At 33.5% G+C, this 16,570-nt stretch overlaps 2 protein-coding genes across 2 annotated transcripts; one reads left to right on the top strand and one right to left on the bottom strand.

Moving 5' to 3' along the window:
• Positions 1–5,865: 5,865 nt before the first annotated feature.
• On the top strand, positions 5,866–11,949 carry LOC127798422 (BTB/POZ domain-containing protein At5g48800-like). Its single transcript, XM_052331978.1, has 4 exons — positions 5,866–6,326; positions 7,152–7,218; positions 8,824–9,996; positions 10,684–11,949. The coding sequence occupies exons 1-4, from the start codon at positions 6,262–6,264 to the stop codon at positions 11,212–11,214; spliced, it is 1,836 nt and encodes a 611-aa protein (XP_052187938.1). The 5' UTR covers positions 5,866–6,261; the 3' UTR covers positions 11,215–11,949.
• Positions 11,950–12,165: 216 nt separating this feature from the next.
• Positions 12,166–14,181, bottom strand: LOC127798423 (uncharacterized). The gene is made up of 2 exons (XM_052331979.1): positions 13,811–14,181; positions 12,166–13,735 (listed from the first exon to the last, which is right to left on the bottom strand). The coding sequence occupies exons 1-2, from the start codon at positions 14,036–14,038 to the stop codon at positions 12,323–12,325; spliced, it is 1,641 nt and encodes a 546-aa protein (XP_052187939.1). The 5' UTR covers positions 14,039–14,181; the 3' UTR covers positions 12,166–12,322.
• Between the last annotated feature and the right edge of the window lie 2,389 nt (positions 14,182–16,570).

The following is a 16,570-nucleotide window of genomic DNA, read 5'->3' as shown; positions in this document are numbered from 1 at the left end:
TTTTATTTGATTTTTTTCTAATTTATTTTTTAAAAATTGTCAAATATCACACAATAAAAATGTGTTCTCTTTACTTTTCAATTTTTAATTTTGACTTTTGAATTCATTTTCAATTTTTTGTTTTGGTAGTCTGTTTTTAAAAAATTAAAAATACATTCTCTTTATCATTTTGAAAAACTATTTCTCAAAACAGAAAATTAGAAAACCCATTCTTTTTTGAAATTTTGAAAATAATTTTTTAATGATATTTTATTCAATAAATTTGTGTATTTAGTAAATTAAAAATATTTAATATTAATATATTATTAAAAATATATATACATTTTAAAGTTAATGAATTTTGTAATATTTTTTCTATTATAATAATAAAATATAAATAAATAAATGTGTTGTGAGTTTATAGTTTGTTTTGGATGAAAACACTCAAAACAATTTTTTGTTGTTTTGAGTTTTCTTTATAAGTTTTTTTTTTGTTTTCAAAAATGCATTTTTAAAAACAGCAAAAAGAACGCGTTTTCATTATTTTAAAAAATTAAAAATTAAAAATAACTTGAAAATAACAAAGAGAATGCCGCCTAAGCTTTTATTTGATTTTTTTATACTTATGCAACTCGAACCACCTAGGAGTGTGCAAATGGTCATTCAGTTATCGAATCGATCGAAATTCACTAACCAATTAAATTGAATTAGGGAGCAAAATTGAATCGAATCGACCGATTAACCCGAACTAATCAATAATTGAAAAAATCAAACTCAAATCATATAAATCAAATTGAACTGATTAAATGTAAAAAAATTGAAATAATCAATAGAAAATACACAAAATTAAAGAAAACAACATTATTTTGTAAACATTAAAACAACATTGTTTTAAAATGTAATTGTTTGGTTAGTTCGATTATTCTAATCAAAAAATAAAAAATTAAACTTTTGAAAAAAATTAACCAACCAACCTAATGCAAAAAAAAAAAAAAAAATTTGGTCAATTCAATTTAATTTAAAAAAAAATCTCAAAAATCGAATCAAAAAAATCAAATTTTATAACAAGTCCAGTCAATTAATTCAGGTAAATTAAACTTTTACGCTCTTCTAGAGCCACCCCTCTAATTTTCCAAAAGTAAAAAAAATGTTGACACTACTGGTTTGCGGGTTTTAAGTATGTAAAACATATCTCACAAATTGATTTTCATGTATAATTTAGTCGATAAATTTTTTTAGATGAAAATCTAGATATTTTTCAATTTATATGGTTTGATATATTTTAGGTTTACAAGATAAATATTTTTGTTATGAAAGAATGAAAATGCTATACCTATAAATAATTTTCATAAAGAACCCTAATAGATTAATAAAATTCATAATAGTTATATTCAAAATTAAGAATAATTCATAATGGTGAGCAAATATGTTGTTAATTTTAGGTAAAATTACTATAAATTAATTATTATGAATTTTGAGTATAACTATTATAAATTTTGTGTGAATCACGTGAATTTGTAAGGGCTATATATGAGAGATGTTTGTGAGTGTTGTATTTTTGACAAAAGAAATTGAAGTAATATAATGTCTCGTATCTCAAAAACGAGGATATCACTAATATACTTAATTACTTTATTTTTATCGTAAAAAATTGTCAAAGAAAAGTAATATATTAAAAAAAAAAAGCCAGTTTAGGGCATCTATCACTAATATAATTTTTTTTTGATAACGTGAAAATCGAGAGAGTCCCCAATACACATTAAGTCTCTGATCCAGATTATTACACCCTCTATAAATCACGATTCGCCTGCTTAGACTAACGAGTAGAATGAGTAAATTCGGATCAAAACCTGGATCTTATCCCCTCAAATAGATTTAGATAATACATCGTTACGAATCTAGACTTGAACCCATAATTTTCCGACACTCAAACTCTTAAATGTGTGCTAAGGATAGTCTTCGTTACTTTCAAAGATTTAACAATATATATTTTTTATATACAGTAAAATCTCGCTACCATGTCTTTGTGGTTATGAATACATGGCAATGATACTTTTTTTTTTTTTGGAATAATTATTATGATGGCATTTAACCACATTTATATATATTTATATATATATTATATATATATAATTTTAATTTTTGATGATTAATTGAGCTGGGCTGGGATGGGCTGGGCTGCAGAATGGCAGCATGTGGGCTCTTATTGGACTCCAAGCCTGCAATTCTGGCTCACTAATAAATGAGTGCAAACTCAAGAGACATAGCTTTATTATTTTTCTTTTCTTTTTTTTTTTTTTTTGGGGGGGGGGGGGGGGGGGGGGAAGTGATGATGTTGAGAATGGGGATTTGAGGCATCACCTGCTAATTCTTGCAATCAAGTTAGTACCCAAATTTTTAAGAATGAGTAAGAGGAAGGAGCGATCAATAAGTTAAGTTATATCCCCATTTACCTCTAGTGAAATTATGATTTAAAATTAATACTCAAATTTTAAAGAACAAGAAGTAAATTAGGTTATATCTCTGATTTGGGATTTCTTAAACATGATTTTCCGTTGAATCCGTTCTTGTGAGGTGACCCACGAATATGACTTTAGGCGGCGATACCTAGCTCATGTTTCTTAATCTATTCTATAACTCAAATTTCATTACTCAAAAGAGAAAGAAATGGTAATATGTGACAATATTTTTTATATTTAATAAATTTAATTACTTTGCATTAGGTGAGATATTATTAATTTGTATATATTAAGGAGTTGACTCCATAAAAAGAAAGTAATAATTAGGCCATTAAAGAGCCTAAGGATGCTTGCTTCCCCTAAAAGAAAATTAATAACCACTATCCTAATTTATGTGCTTGAGATTATAAGTTTATAAGTTAAATTAAACCTTTTTATTATTTTAATAATATCATATCATATAATTTAGGAATTTAAAATAAAAAAAATAATTCTATTAAAATAATTAGTAATAAAATATAATAAAAAAAAAACTCATGTGGTGATCCTTCCCAGCCTTTTTGTAAGGGAATAAAAAAGAGGGGGAAGACAAACAAATAATTGAGGCCTGGTCAATGGGCCCACATCACAAGGCCCAATAAACCACGCGCAAATCATAGGATGCTTTTCTTCAATATATTGATATATTATTATTCCCTTCAGCTCTATTATGTATCTATATATATATATATATATATATATATATGGGAGGGCGTTTGTTTACTAAATGTTTTTTTGTCATTTAAGGGTTTAGGGGTATCAAAGTGTCCTAGCGTAGGGCATCAATTATCACGAAACCTTATCATTTCGTAAATCTTCATGACCAATTAAGTGGGACCCACAAGAGTTGAGTGGGTGGGTAATCATGTAAAATCATCTAAAGTCACCACCCCCTCCCTTTTATTCTCTTCCCTTTTTGTTTTTGTTTTTCTTTTGATCTTTTTTCAACTTTCCTAATTTCCATCCTCTATTTTCACTAATAAAATAGTAACGGTGTGCAAATTTTGATCTAAATTAAAAAAATTAAGCTAGATCGAATCATTTTATTTTAGTTTTTATCTGAAAAATAATAATTTTAGATTTTTTATTCAAATTATAGACCGTGTATTTGAAATTAAATTTGTTTGTAAAACCAAATATTAAATATTAAATTATTATTAATTTTGTTAGAATCTATAGCGTGTGTGTATATATATTAAAATTCATATTAAATAAGAATAAAATTAAATTTATTGAATTAATTTGAACCAGATCAAATAAATTAGATATTCTTGGTCCAATCCGCTAAATAATTGGTCTTTAAATTAAAAAAATTTCGATCTCAATCTAATCCGATGTGATCCAAATTAATTGTGCACCCTACACAAGCATTAGCTTACGATAATATCTTTTTAATGGAATACTTTAAATTATAAAATTGGTGGTTGATGAGCTGATTTAATAGTGAATTTTGGCATAAGTATGGATGAGGAGAGGCAAGTCACCTTGGTGATCCAAAAGCATTCTATCTTTTTATGGTACCATTGACACGAGGGACCAAAGAATTTAGGCCCATCATTGCACTACAAGCCATGCCACAAAAAACATGCAATGAATGGCCATCCACTTAGTCCATTTGAGCACATCTTACCCCTCATGTCAAGTTTAGAAGTAAAATTCATTTGAAAAAAATATATTTATTTATCTGACGACAAAGACATATAAATATATGATTAAAGTTAGTTCATCAATAAAAAATTATCATGATATCGTATGTAATTAGAGTTCAAATATCAAAAGACATTATATTCAATAAGACAGATATTTTAGATCTTGTTTGGACAAAACGAAATATATTGTTGATAAATAAAAATATGTCTTCTTCATTAACATTTCAAAAATATTTATCCATAGTTAGGGTAGGCAAAATAATTCGCATATGAGCTCCATGATTGATTCATCTAACCATACAGTAGACTCATTTTGGATTCTATAATATTTGTTCATTAATCATTCTAGATTCGTTCATTTCTATGTAAATATTGTTTTTTTCTTGGGTATGTTCACCTATTTCGCCAAATACATTATATCATAATGAGTTTCAACAATATTATTAATTAATTTCATAATGAGTGTTGTTTTACCCATCCCAACTCTCCCTAATGATTTGATTTTTCGATAGGAAGCTAAAAGATCTACTATGTTAATTCTTATTTTAAAAATAAATAATTTTGTAAGATCTATGAATAGGAGCAATGAGCCCACACTTGTATTTCTTTCTGAGTATTTATTTGGTGCGCATATGCTTTATGAGTTATTGTAAAAACTCGGCAAATTTACCAAGTATACACTCAAATGATATTATGGTAGTGATCATGAGCTTTTATTAATCGCAACTCGCTAAATTTTGTTAATTAAACTTACAAAATATCAACATTAAGAGTTTGATAATTTTTTTGTAAAATAAATAAATTTATTAGAAATGCTACTTGAATTCTCAATTTTAAAAGTCTAGATGACATTCTAAATTGATATATTGTACATCTATTTTAATATAATATATAATATAAGACATTAATGTATGAGTATTATCTCAAGTGTCAAAGTTAATACTATGTATTAGATTTTTAATATGCTTGTTATTATATTTTATATAATATTTAAGAAATTTTCATTAAATTTCTCTAAATCTCTTTTAATTGGGAGCTTACACTTCATTGGATAGCAGAGATGGTCTACCACAAATATTTTACCATATATATTCTAAAACTTAGATTATCGTAAAATCATAGATTTGAGTTTGTTTTCATGTGGTTATTGATAATTTATATCTATTTAAGGGGCAATGGTTAAGATTTCGGTCTGAAACTCACTTGTCCATTCTGCTTAAAGACAAATGCGTGAATTTTAGAAAAGGTGAAACATTCTTCATCAAAAGATTATGCATTGATCAAGAATTTCTTAAATTTTTTATGCTAAGAAAACAGAGAGAAAAGGTTACAAACCAACGAAATTACACCATAAACCCTACCTAATATACCCGCGCTGTTTCAATCTTTTTCTGGCATATATGACGTAGCACTTTAAATTTTTTCACAGAATCTCCAATGCTTGGCTTTGATTGAAAGGACCAATCAACTGTCGTCTTGTCCAAGACAAATTGGAAGCTGAAACTTAGGTTAAATTTGAAAGAGAAGTTAAATCCGGGGTGAAGATGTCAGGCATCAGCCATCAGGCATCAGCATGCAGAACGTAAAAGGGTAGAAGAAAAGAGAGAAAAATTCACTTTTTAAGGTACAAAGAGAGTAAAACATGTCGGACCAGTAACGACCTTTCCTTCCCGGCACTTTATTTTCCCTCTCTTTTGCTGTTTCTTTGGTGTGAGGAACAGAGGCTTTTATGGGGGGGAGGATATAGTTGCAAAAAATTCCTTTCCATGCGGCCCTTAAACAGCTTAAATTTAGCAAAGCAATCCAAGCTGGAGTGTGAAAGTGCCTTTAACAATTGAGATTTGAGATATAAACATGTATAGATATTTATATATCCATGCATATGACTTTTGTACGCAGATTTGGCCTAAAGAAAAAGGAGGGGACATGACCCACCAAAGAGGCCCATTGCTTTGGACAGTGGCAATCTTTGCTTTGAACACCACCTGTTTGACAAAAATGACCGGAGAACTCTACCAACATCAACATCTCCAACTGGGTCTCTGTCTCCCTGCTCAGCTCCCTTTCTTAATCCTGCTATCTTGTTTTCTCTCTCTAAATTTCCCATTCCTCTCTTGTGGATTCCATTTTTGTCCATGGACAAGCAACAACAGCAACAGTTATCATTACCCAAGTGTTCAAGGCAACGATTCAATGAATGGTTTGTGCTCGGATGCAGCTCAATTCTAGATCGTTTTTCTTTTTTTGGTTTTCGTGTTTCTTTTTTTCTCTGTCAAGTATTTCCATGGATGGTTTGGTTGAGGAGTAGTCTCTTTTCATCTTCTTCCATGATGTGGATTTCAAATTTTCTTCACGATCTCTTTACGTGAACTATTTTTAGTGTTACTCATGCACATTTATGTCTAAACAGATATATATTTTTGTTAAGTTTTCCCATTCCTTTAGAGCAGCTCACTAAAACTTCTAAAGTATTCCTACACCTATGGTGCAGAGCCACATAAAACTGTGATTCCTACTTCTTGAGATTCGAATGTCTTGTTGCTTTTGTTTCCTCCTTGTTCCTTGACATGCTAAAGTTAGTAGGAGACTGTAGCATAAGTTTTTCATATTGAATATTGTAATATCTTAGTTTCGTATCATCTAAGGCATAACACTTCGTAATAGATACAAAATGCAGTATTAAAGATAATAATTCTCTTAAATGAAACTCCATCCCAACTCGCCGGAAGAATCTAATCATAATCCCATGCAAATTTGTTTTATAAAAAAAATAACGGAAGTTTGTTTTGTTTTCCTATGAAAAATAATTGACTCAGGAGCCAATAAACTTTCATATGCTTATTTAAAAAAAGATCAGATAGAAACTGAATCTTAAGGTATTTCTTGATCTGGTTTTTACTCCTGACTGTTGATACTGGGTGCCATAATAAGAACAGGGCACTGCTTTTTTGATATTGAATTTGAGTGTCCATCTCTATACAATTCATTCATTTTTTTGTGCTAATTAGCTGTTGATTTCCTGCAGGATATTTCGTGATGTTCCTAGTGACATTAAAATAGAAGTGAATGGAGGAATAATTGCCCTGCATAAAGTAAGTTTAATAACTGAAAACTAATGTAGTTTATTCTTCCATTATGGGCAAAGTTCTGTGTGCATGTATTTTGAGGTTTATCTGTATGCTTGGTTATAAGGGGATTTTACACTATGAAAGTGACTCCCATGTATATTTTTTGTCATTAAGGAATTGTCCTCTAACCACCAATACCTTCACCTTCAAATTCCTAGTGCAACTAAAAGAAAAAAGAAAAAACAGAAAGATTGTGTTTTCAAGATAACATTTCTGGCCCTCACCTACGAATGGCTACTGAAGTTAACTGTTAAGTTTTAGGACTGAGTAATATAGCCAAGACTTCCCCCAATTCATTACTAGTGTGGGATGGGATCATAAACTCCCCTTGTAAATCCTTAGTGCCACCTCCAAGATAAGGTCCAATTACCACTATCTGATGTCGGCTTGTATCCATTTCTCAATTGCCCATATACAGGCATTCTAAGGAGCTCTACCACCAAAAGCAGACCATAAGAGGCCAGCATCCATCCACACCCAAATAATGATGGACTTGGGTCAACTTTGATACCACATATAACATTGGACCCTTTTGCATAGGTGTTAGTTAAAGTGAACTGTGGGTACTTGGTAGGGAAGACCTCCCCAACCTCCCCGTTGCACTACCAAAGTGGGATTTGAATGACATCCTATGCTCCATTTATCTACCTGATGAAATTATTTCCCTGTAGAGTAAGGATCAGACCCTCGGCTCTATCATGGTTATTGTCAGATTACAACAACAATAACCACAATACCAAGCCTTAAAAATCTGTCAGATTACAACAACAATAACAAGCCTTAAAAATCCCAGTAGGTGGGGTTGACTACATGAGTTATAGATCCAATCAGCTCTATCCATGGTTTCGTTTGTAAGGCCATTATACTATGTCATGCGTAAGGGTTTTGTTTTCTTTGGTCTACCTCTCCCTCTTTCGTTACAAATTTTCTCTATTTCATCCACCTGCCTCATAGGTGCTTCTATAGGTCTTCTTCTCACATATTCAAACCATCTTAATCTCTCTTCTTGTCTTTAATAGGCTCCACTACAACCTTATTACCTTCAAGGTTATTATGAGATTATGAAGGTAAAAAACCAGAACCTGGAATGTGAAAACCCTTAAGCAAACTGAAGTTATTAGATGAGGGTAGTAAATCAAGTTCATGTTACTTGAACTGCATGCATTTGAAGATCAGTGGTTGCAGGGAATGCCAGCCAATCCCAGTTCGTCCTGGTCATAATGCTTATAAAGGGGATACTTTTTATGTGCATTCATTTTGGAGAATACAGAATACCAATGTGCTTCTGTGATTAGATGACCAATGGGAAGATAGATAAGAAAGACAATGTAAATGTTTCTAATCACAATTGTGGTTTTTTTTCTGTTTTTAATTCTGAAATGTTATGTACTTGGAGTGTAAATCGTGGATAAGTATGATCCTTCTAGGCATAAAGTTTTGCAAGATCCTGGTGTTCAAGCATGTTCTCATATGGTAGCCACTTATTTCTTTGCTCAGGAGAAAATTTTCAGTGACTTAGAATATTCAGAGCATGATAATGACTTCTAAACATCTTAATTTTGTATCCAGTTCCCTCTGGTCTCCCGGAGTGGGCGAATCAGAAGGTTGGTTGCAGAACATAGAGATTCTGATATTTCAAGGATAGAGCTTCATGGCCTTCCTGGAGGTGCTGAGTCATTTGAGCTAGCTGCCAAATTCTGCTACGGCATCAACTTTGAGATTACATCTGCAAATGTTGCTCAGCTATGTTGTGTTTCTGATTACCTTGAGATGACCGAGGAGTTTTCAAAAAATAATCTCAGCTCTCGTGCTGAGGAGTATCTTGACAGTATTGTTTGCAAGAACCTAGAAATGTGTGTTGAGGTGTTGCAGCAGTGTGAAAATCTTCTCCCTCTTGCCGATGAGCTGAATCTAGTTAGCCGATGCATTGATGGAATAGCTTCCAAAGCTTGTGTAGAGCAAATTGCTTCGAGCTTTTCACGCCTAGAATACAGCAGCTCAGGAAGACTTCACATGAATCGCCAGACAAAATGTGACAGGGACTGGTGGATAGAAGATCTCTCTGTTCTCCGGATTGACTTGTATGAAAGAGTCGTAACGGCTATGAAATGTCGTGGGGTTCGGCCAGAGAGTATTGGGGCGTCACTTATGAATTATGCTCAAAAAGAGTTGACAAAAAAATCCAGCTTATGGAATCCATCTAGCCAGCCAAAAGTTGATGTCGTTGCTGGTTCAAATGGGCATGAAAAACTTGTGGTTGAGACAATTGTTAGCCTTTTACCTGTTGAAAAACTTGCCATTCCCATCAGTTTTCTATTTGGGCTTTTACGAAGCGCTGTGATGCTTGATTGTACAGTTGCTTGTAGGCTTGAACTTGAGAGGCGGATTGGGTCCCAGTTGGATATAGCTACTCTTGATGATCTTTTGATACCCTCCTTCCGCCATACTGGTGATACTTTATTCGATGTTGACACAGTCCACAGAATCTTGGTTAATTTCTCGCAGCAAGATGATGGTGAAGATGATATGGAAGATGCATCAGTCTTTGAATCCGATAGTCCTCATTCACCTTCCCAATCTGCATTGTTGAAAGTATCAAAATTAGTGGATAATTATCTAGCTGAAATTGCACCTGATGCAAACCTCAAGCTCAACAAGTTTATAGCAATTGCTGATATCTTGCCTGCCCATGCACGTACTATTCATGATGGGTTGTATCGAGCAATTGATATTTATCTCAAAGTACGTAATTTACATCTTTTCCTATGAATGATTTCTTTATTGGACTTTTTTGTTTGTGTTTTAATTTCTATTTTAACTCAGCTAATTTTTGTAGAAGGGATTGGGGATGACTACTTAGAAATGAATAGTATTAGATATATCTTTTCTATTTGTCTCTTTAAGTTTATAATTATTTATATGTATTTAATCAATTGTTAGTCATCTTCTTAACCATCTGCTCTAGATTGTTCAACAAAACTTTTGTCGAATTGTTATCGACTAGATTATTTAAAAACTGGAGGTGTTTGAGAAAGAAGCCCGGATAAAGGAGGAGGGTTGCGTTAGGTAATTGACAGCCAGCGTAAAACCTAGTCGGATCCAAATATGAATTTTAGACAAATTATGGATGTAACCCACATAGAAGTCTAGAGTTCATGTAGCCAACCCCACATAATGGGATAACGGCTGGATATGTTGTTGTTGTTGTTTAGGTGTTTGAGAAAGAAGCAAATTATTTATTTTATCCACAATGTTATTATAGGTATGTTTATTAATGAGTTTTTAAATCTCTGCCTGTTTCCTTTCAAATTGGCTGCAAAGAAGCCAGTTGTTTGTCCCTCTGTTCAAGAACAACTAACAAGAAATGGGACAAATATTCTTATTGTTACTTTACTTTTTTAACTGATTCATTTGGGATACTTATGGCAGGCTCATCAGGCTTTATCTGATCCAGACAAGAAGAAGCTTTGCAAACTGATTGACTTTCAAAAACTATCCCAAGAAGCTGGTGCACATGCTGCACAAAACGAACGACTTCCTGTCCAATCAATTGTGCAAGTGCTTTACTTTGAGCAGTTAAGGCTTCAAAATGCATTGCTTTGCTCTTACCCCGAGGATGACCACAAGCCGTTGCAACACTCTTGGCGAATTGGCAGTGGTGCACTAAGTGCGTCAATGTCTCCCCGTGACAACTATGCATCACTAAGGAGAGAAAATCGAGAGCTAAAACTTGAGCTTGCTCGTTTAAGGATGAGACTGAATGATCTAGAGAGGGATCATGTGTGTATGAAGAGGGAAATGAAGAAGTCTGGTTCTCGTAAATTCATCATCTCCTTTTCAAAAAAGATTGGCAAGTTTAGTTTTCTCGGTCATAGTTCTTCAAGAGGATCAAGTTCCCCCTCCAATAATTCACAAGGAACGGACTCGAAGATAAATGAAAAATATGAACAAGCACATTAGGTAATTCATGTCAGTTGGATTTTTTTTGCTGCTTCTGTTGGGCAACTGCAATTAACGTTCTTAGTGACTTTTCTTGTTCATTGTATTCATTTCTTTTTGGCTCCTCCTCCTTTTCAATTCTCATTCTCCAACCTTGTATATGAGTTTTTGTTTGCTCTACAAATAGGAAGGAGCCTTCTTTAGTTGCAAGTGATGGTTTCACGTATGAGTTTGGTGTAATTTTTGAAGAATTTCTAATGTGAACATATTGATTGTATCATATAAAATTACTGATGTCAGTTCATGGCGAAAGAATGAATCTGGCTTTCATGCTAGGCTTCATGAATGAATTATTATGTTTTGGTGATTGTTTCCTATACAATCCCATTACGATAATGGGAGATCATCTTTTGTTTAAACATTCCTGTTGCATTGCCCAATTCAACTTGTATTTATTGGATGCCTTCTGGAATTGTTCTTTATATCCCACCTCACTGTGCTTTCAGTTGCCTTCTTAGGTACATAATGTTTCCTTAGTTGAATTCCAAATGTATCTGGAGTCTGGAATTTCAGAACTTTGTTGAATGGTTTTGAAATACTGTTGTTTATGTAAGGGTGTCATCAGATCCTTTGGCTGTTCCAATTGTATTGTATGGGGTGGGTAATGCCGGAAAGAGGGCATGTAATTCCCTGGAAAAATTATTCTCATAAGAATTAGTTTTAGTTTTGTGATGTAATATGCTGAGAAAAAAAAATATGGTAGAAAAAATTATTCTTGTAAATTCATCTTCGTTGTTATACCGATCTATCTCTGTTCATCCCCTAAATACATGCATCCAGTACACCATTTATATGAGGTAATATAACCTTTACTTTATGATCAAGTATGAAAATAGTAGTGGTTATTGGGCTCTAAGGATTCAGGAAGATCGCGGATTAAAATTTTCAGCAGAAACTAAATCTTCACAAATAAACGCAAGTGATGAGATAGGAATTGCAAATTTGAAACAATCAACTTGATGAAATGGTATAAAACGAGGCATAGCAGCCTTATATATGAGTCTAAATTGTATTAAGATTTGAAAATTTGAGAAATGGTGAGATCCATAACTCTCAACAGATTGAAAGGCTAGAAGTTCTGTTTGAAGCTTGGTGACTCTCCACAAGCTGTCGCTATGGGGAAGCTAAAGGTCACCTTAAGATTCTGGGGCTTACAAACACAGTCATGCTTCCTTAGACAAGATTTCAATACATTAACTTGTTCTTGACTTCGAATCTCTGTATGATGGTTGCCACTTATAGCCGATGCTGCAGAAGTGATACTTCTGTTGCCGTGATATGGTTTTGTCCAAAATGATCCTGTCTCTAGTGTTGGTCCTCCAGGTTTTTCGTATTTCATTTCTTGGTAGATGTTTATGATCTTGTAAATCACTTCGGGCAATCCCTCGGGGCAGGATTGGCCCACGTGACTTCCATCCAAGTCTCCAGCTTCCTCAGAACTCACCTCATCCCAGGGTGAATGGCAAGCATGTTTCTTAAGGCATTGCTCATGGTTGGGTTGTGGTGAGCAACTCCCATGCGAGTCATCTTCCTCAGAACTCACTCCATCCCAGAGTGATCGATGAGTAATTTGTTTGTTAATGTCTCTGTAATGGTTTTGGTGCTTTGGTGTTACACCGGCACATAACCTGTGAGGCGAAATTTGTGAAGGAGAAGGATGACTCTGGTTTTTCCCAGATGTTTTTATGGGGGCAAGATGATGGCCATGATTCTCCGGAGACTGGTTTTTCTCTTCAGATGCCATTTGAACTGAATTTCGTATAAGAGGAAGGCTGCTATCATGGTTCTCAGGAGAATGATTTTTCCTTGAAGTTCGTATAGGAGCAAGACAATGACCATCATCATGATTCACTGGAGACTGGTTTTTTTCCCTGTAGGACATGAGAAGTGAAGTTCTTATAGGATCGAGACGACGACCATGGTTTTGATCTGGAGATGGGTTTTTCCCTGCACAGGTAGTGTGAGGCGAAGGTCGTATAGGAACAAGACCCCGATCACTGTTCTCTGGGGACTGCTTTTTCTCTGAAGCTCGTATACAAGCAAGATGATGATCATGATTAGTTGGAGCCTGATTCTTTGTCGTGCTGGGCACGCAAAGTAAACGTCTTATCGAAGCTGGACGATGGCCATGACCATGCTTCTCTGGAGACCGGCTTCTCCCTGCCTGTGACATATGAAGCGAAGTTCGTTTTGGGGCAAGACGATGGCCATGATTCTCTGGAGACTGGTCTTTCCCTGAAGTTCTTATGGGTGGAAGATGATGATCGTAGTCCTGTGGGGACTGGTTCTGCCTCGCACTTGACTTGTGAGGCCAACTTTTGTTAGGATCAAGAAGATGATGGTCATAACTCTTTGTAGTCTGGCCATGGAGGGCCCTTGATTTGTGAGGTGAAGCCTGTTTTGGGGCAAGATGATGATCGTGGCTCTTCTTCGCAGGCTGATTTCCACGCGAAGATGGCTGGCTGTCGAGCCTTCTGGCCTTCTGCAAGCGATAGATGGTGTGATTTGGGACAATGTAGAAGACACTCCCAGGAAGCAGAACTGACTCAGGCCTTACCACAATCCAAGGGAACTTGAAAACATCAGGGCGAGCAACGCAATGCCTGGGGTTCCTCCTCATCACCTCAGCCGCTGTTATGGGCTCTCTGTGAATCTCCACTTGCCTGCCGGGATGCACCAGTTTGAGCACATCTTTCTCCGGTTTGGAGCCTCCCATGGTTGCTCTCTTCAAGCTCCTAGAACAGAGGAAAAAACTATGTTGACGCCGGAGGGAATGTGAGGCCATTCAGTGGCCCTTCTTATGATGGCATTTCTCCCAGATTATGCCAAAAATTGTCGGGGAAATCCATGGAGGGGGCATTGGGGAAGACGATGTTCTTGTTCTAAGAAGTGTAGTGGCTGGATGGCATGGAATAAAATACAAACCCATATCTTATCTTTAGGGTAGGATCCTTCTCATCATACTGTGGGCTGTGATAAACTAGTTTTGGCTGGGGACTTTTGTTTATTATATATATGTTACATCTGATCCTGTTGCAAAGACTAGGATGAGATATTATCTTTTGATTTTTTTTTACTCAACTTATATTTTTGTTTTTGTTCCTATGCTTTCTGTTTGTTTGTTTTTAGTGTGATCACCCAAATTTTTTATTATTTTGATTATACTTATAAATTTATATTTTTAAATTAATTAATTTTTATATTTTAATTTTTTTTGATAACATTATTTTTTTATTATTTTGATTACACCCCTATATTTAGATTTTCGAATCAATTTAACTTTTGTATTTTGACTTAAACAAAATATAATATTTATTTTATTTTTTTATACGTAAAAGTACAGAGAATTAAATTAACTCAAAAATACACATCTAGTGGTGTAATCGAAACAACGAAATATTCGAATTGTTATAAAAAAAAGGCCAAAATACAGAAATTAAATTGATTTAAAAATTAAGTTATGAAATGTAATCGAAATAACAAAAAATTAGGTAATTACATGAAAAAATAAATCTATAAAAAATTAAGAACAAAAATATGGATTTGACGTTTTTTTTTTTTAAAAAAAAACTTGAGGTACAAAAGCTTAGTATCATTTGATTAAAATTTTGTTAGCTTTGGGTTCAAGTTCAATTTGGTTTCAAAATTAAGGCTCCAACTCAATTATTAAAAATTTATAATGGTCAACTTGTCTCATTTAAATTAAATAGGCTTTAACTATTTCATAAATTTTAAATTTATTTAAAATTCATTTAAAACTTCTTTGGTCGTAAAAAGAAAATAATATTTATAAATGACCCACGAGCAAACCCATACATGTGTCATGAATCTAGGGTTTAGAATGAAAATTATAAGAAATTGAGAAAGTTAGAACATAAAGTAGAGAGATAATAGATAGAATTGAGAGAGAAAACAAAAAAGAGAAAAATCAAAAAAAGCATGAGAGAATAGAAGAAAATTTGAAGGAAGAGCGTTCAGATCCTAGAAGAAGTGAACTGAGAGAGAGAAAGATAATAACATCTAAATTTGATATATTTTAAATAATAATTTCTATACAGTTCTAGTAACTCTATATAATTACTTATCCTGAGTAAATAATTATATTACAAAATAAAATAAAAAATATAATAACTAAAATAAGAAAATAACTATTGTTAAATTACTATTATATATCCTTGAAATTATGACAACATGAATCAACCAACACTTAAACAAGGTTGCTCTAAATCCCTCCCCAGGACATAGCTCCACTGGCAAAGAAAGATCTCGCAAAATGTTTGGTTGGGGTGATGCTCGTGAGGCCCTCAGTTGGTCAAGGGATCGAGCCCTGACCAGTGTTGGCACATCCTGATTTACATCCCTAGCAAAGCTCTTAGGGCGGGGCAGCTAGGGCGTGCGCTTGTAATGGGGCGTCACCGAAAAAAAAAAAAAGAAGAAAGAAAGGTTGTTCTAAACCTAGGTGAATTGAATACACCCTTAAGCTGAAGTACTAGCTTAAATAAAGCCAATAGAGACTATGCATTTGTCGCCCAACCCCCCTTCATTGTGAGGCTACTATGGGCTTGTTTGTTGCAGCTGCTGCAACTTTTAGCTTCTAGCTTCAAAAAAGTAAAAATGTAGTGTTTGTTTTAGTTTGTAGAATTCTAGCTTATAGGTTCTACTTATTTTTAGAAGGGGTAGAAGCTAGCTTTTTCAAAACTGGGGTATCCCACCTTCTACAACTTTTAATTAAACAACTATATTTTTGTGACAATTTTGCCCCTGTTTTTAGCAAAGAATTACTCTTCTATCCACGCAATCAATGGTCTTTCTTTTCCACCGTCATCTTCATTTTCAGATCTCTTCTTCTTTCTTACCATCTCCATCTCTCTCTATACACTAATTAATTTTTTTATAACACTTGAAACTTATATATATACACTAATTAATTTTAAATTATCATTCTATAACTATTAAGGGTATTATGGACAATTAAATAAAAATAAGTTATTTTACACCTTATGATATCAAACACCACAACTGTTTAACTACAATTTCTGAGAAACTGCAACAAACAAATTCGCAACTTATTCTAAGTTTTAGAAGTTATAATCTGAGAAGTTAGAATCTATAATTTCTCTAATTAAACTGCAACAAACGGGGCCTATGCTTGTTAGTAGCTTAATGAAAAAAGCAATTAATGTATTATTTATACAATACAATACCAATATCAAATGGGACTAGAATACCGTTTCAGACATTAACACTATAGGAAATTAATAATATGTACCACTAATACGGTGAATGAGAAATAAATCCTTCATGTCCCTCATAGGTA

This window comes from Diospyros lotus, chromosome 3 (genome assembly GCF_014633365.1).
Source record: "Diospyros lotus cultivar Yz01 chromosome 3, ASM1463336v1, whole genome shotgun sequence".
NCBI classification, from domain to species: domain Eukaryota; kingdom Viridiplantae; phylum Streptophyta; class Magnoliopsida; order Ericales; family Ebenaceae; genus Diospyros; species Diospyros lotus.
This window is presented reverse-complemented; position numbering and strand designations above follow the sequence as displayed.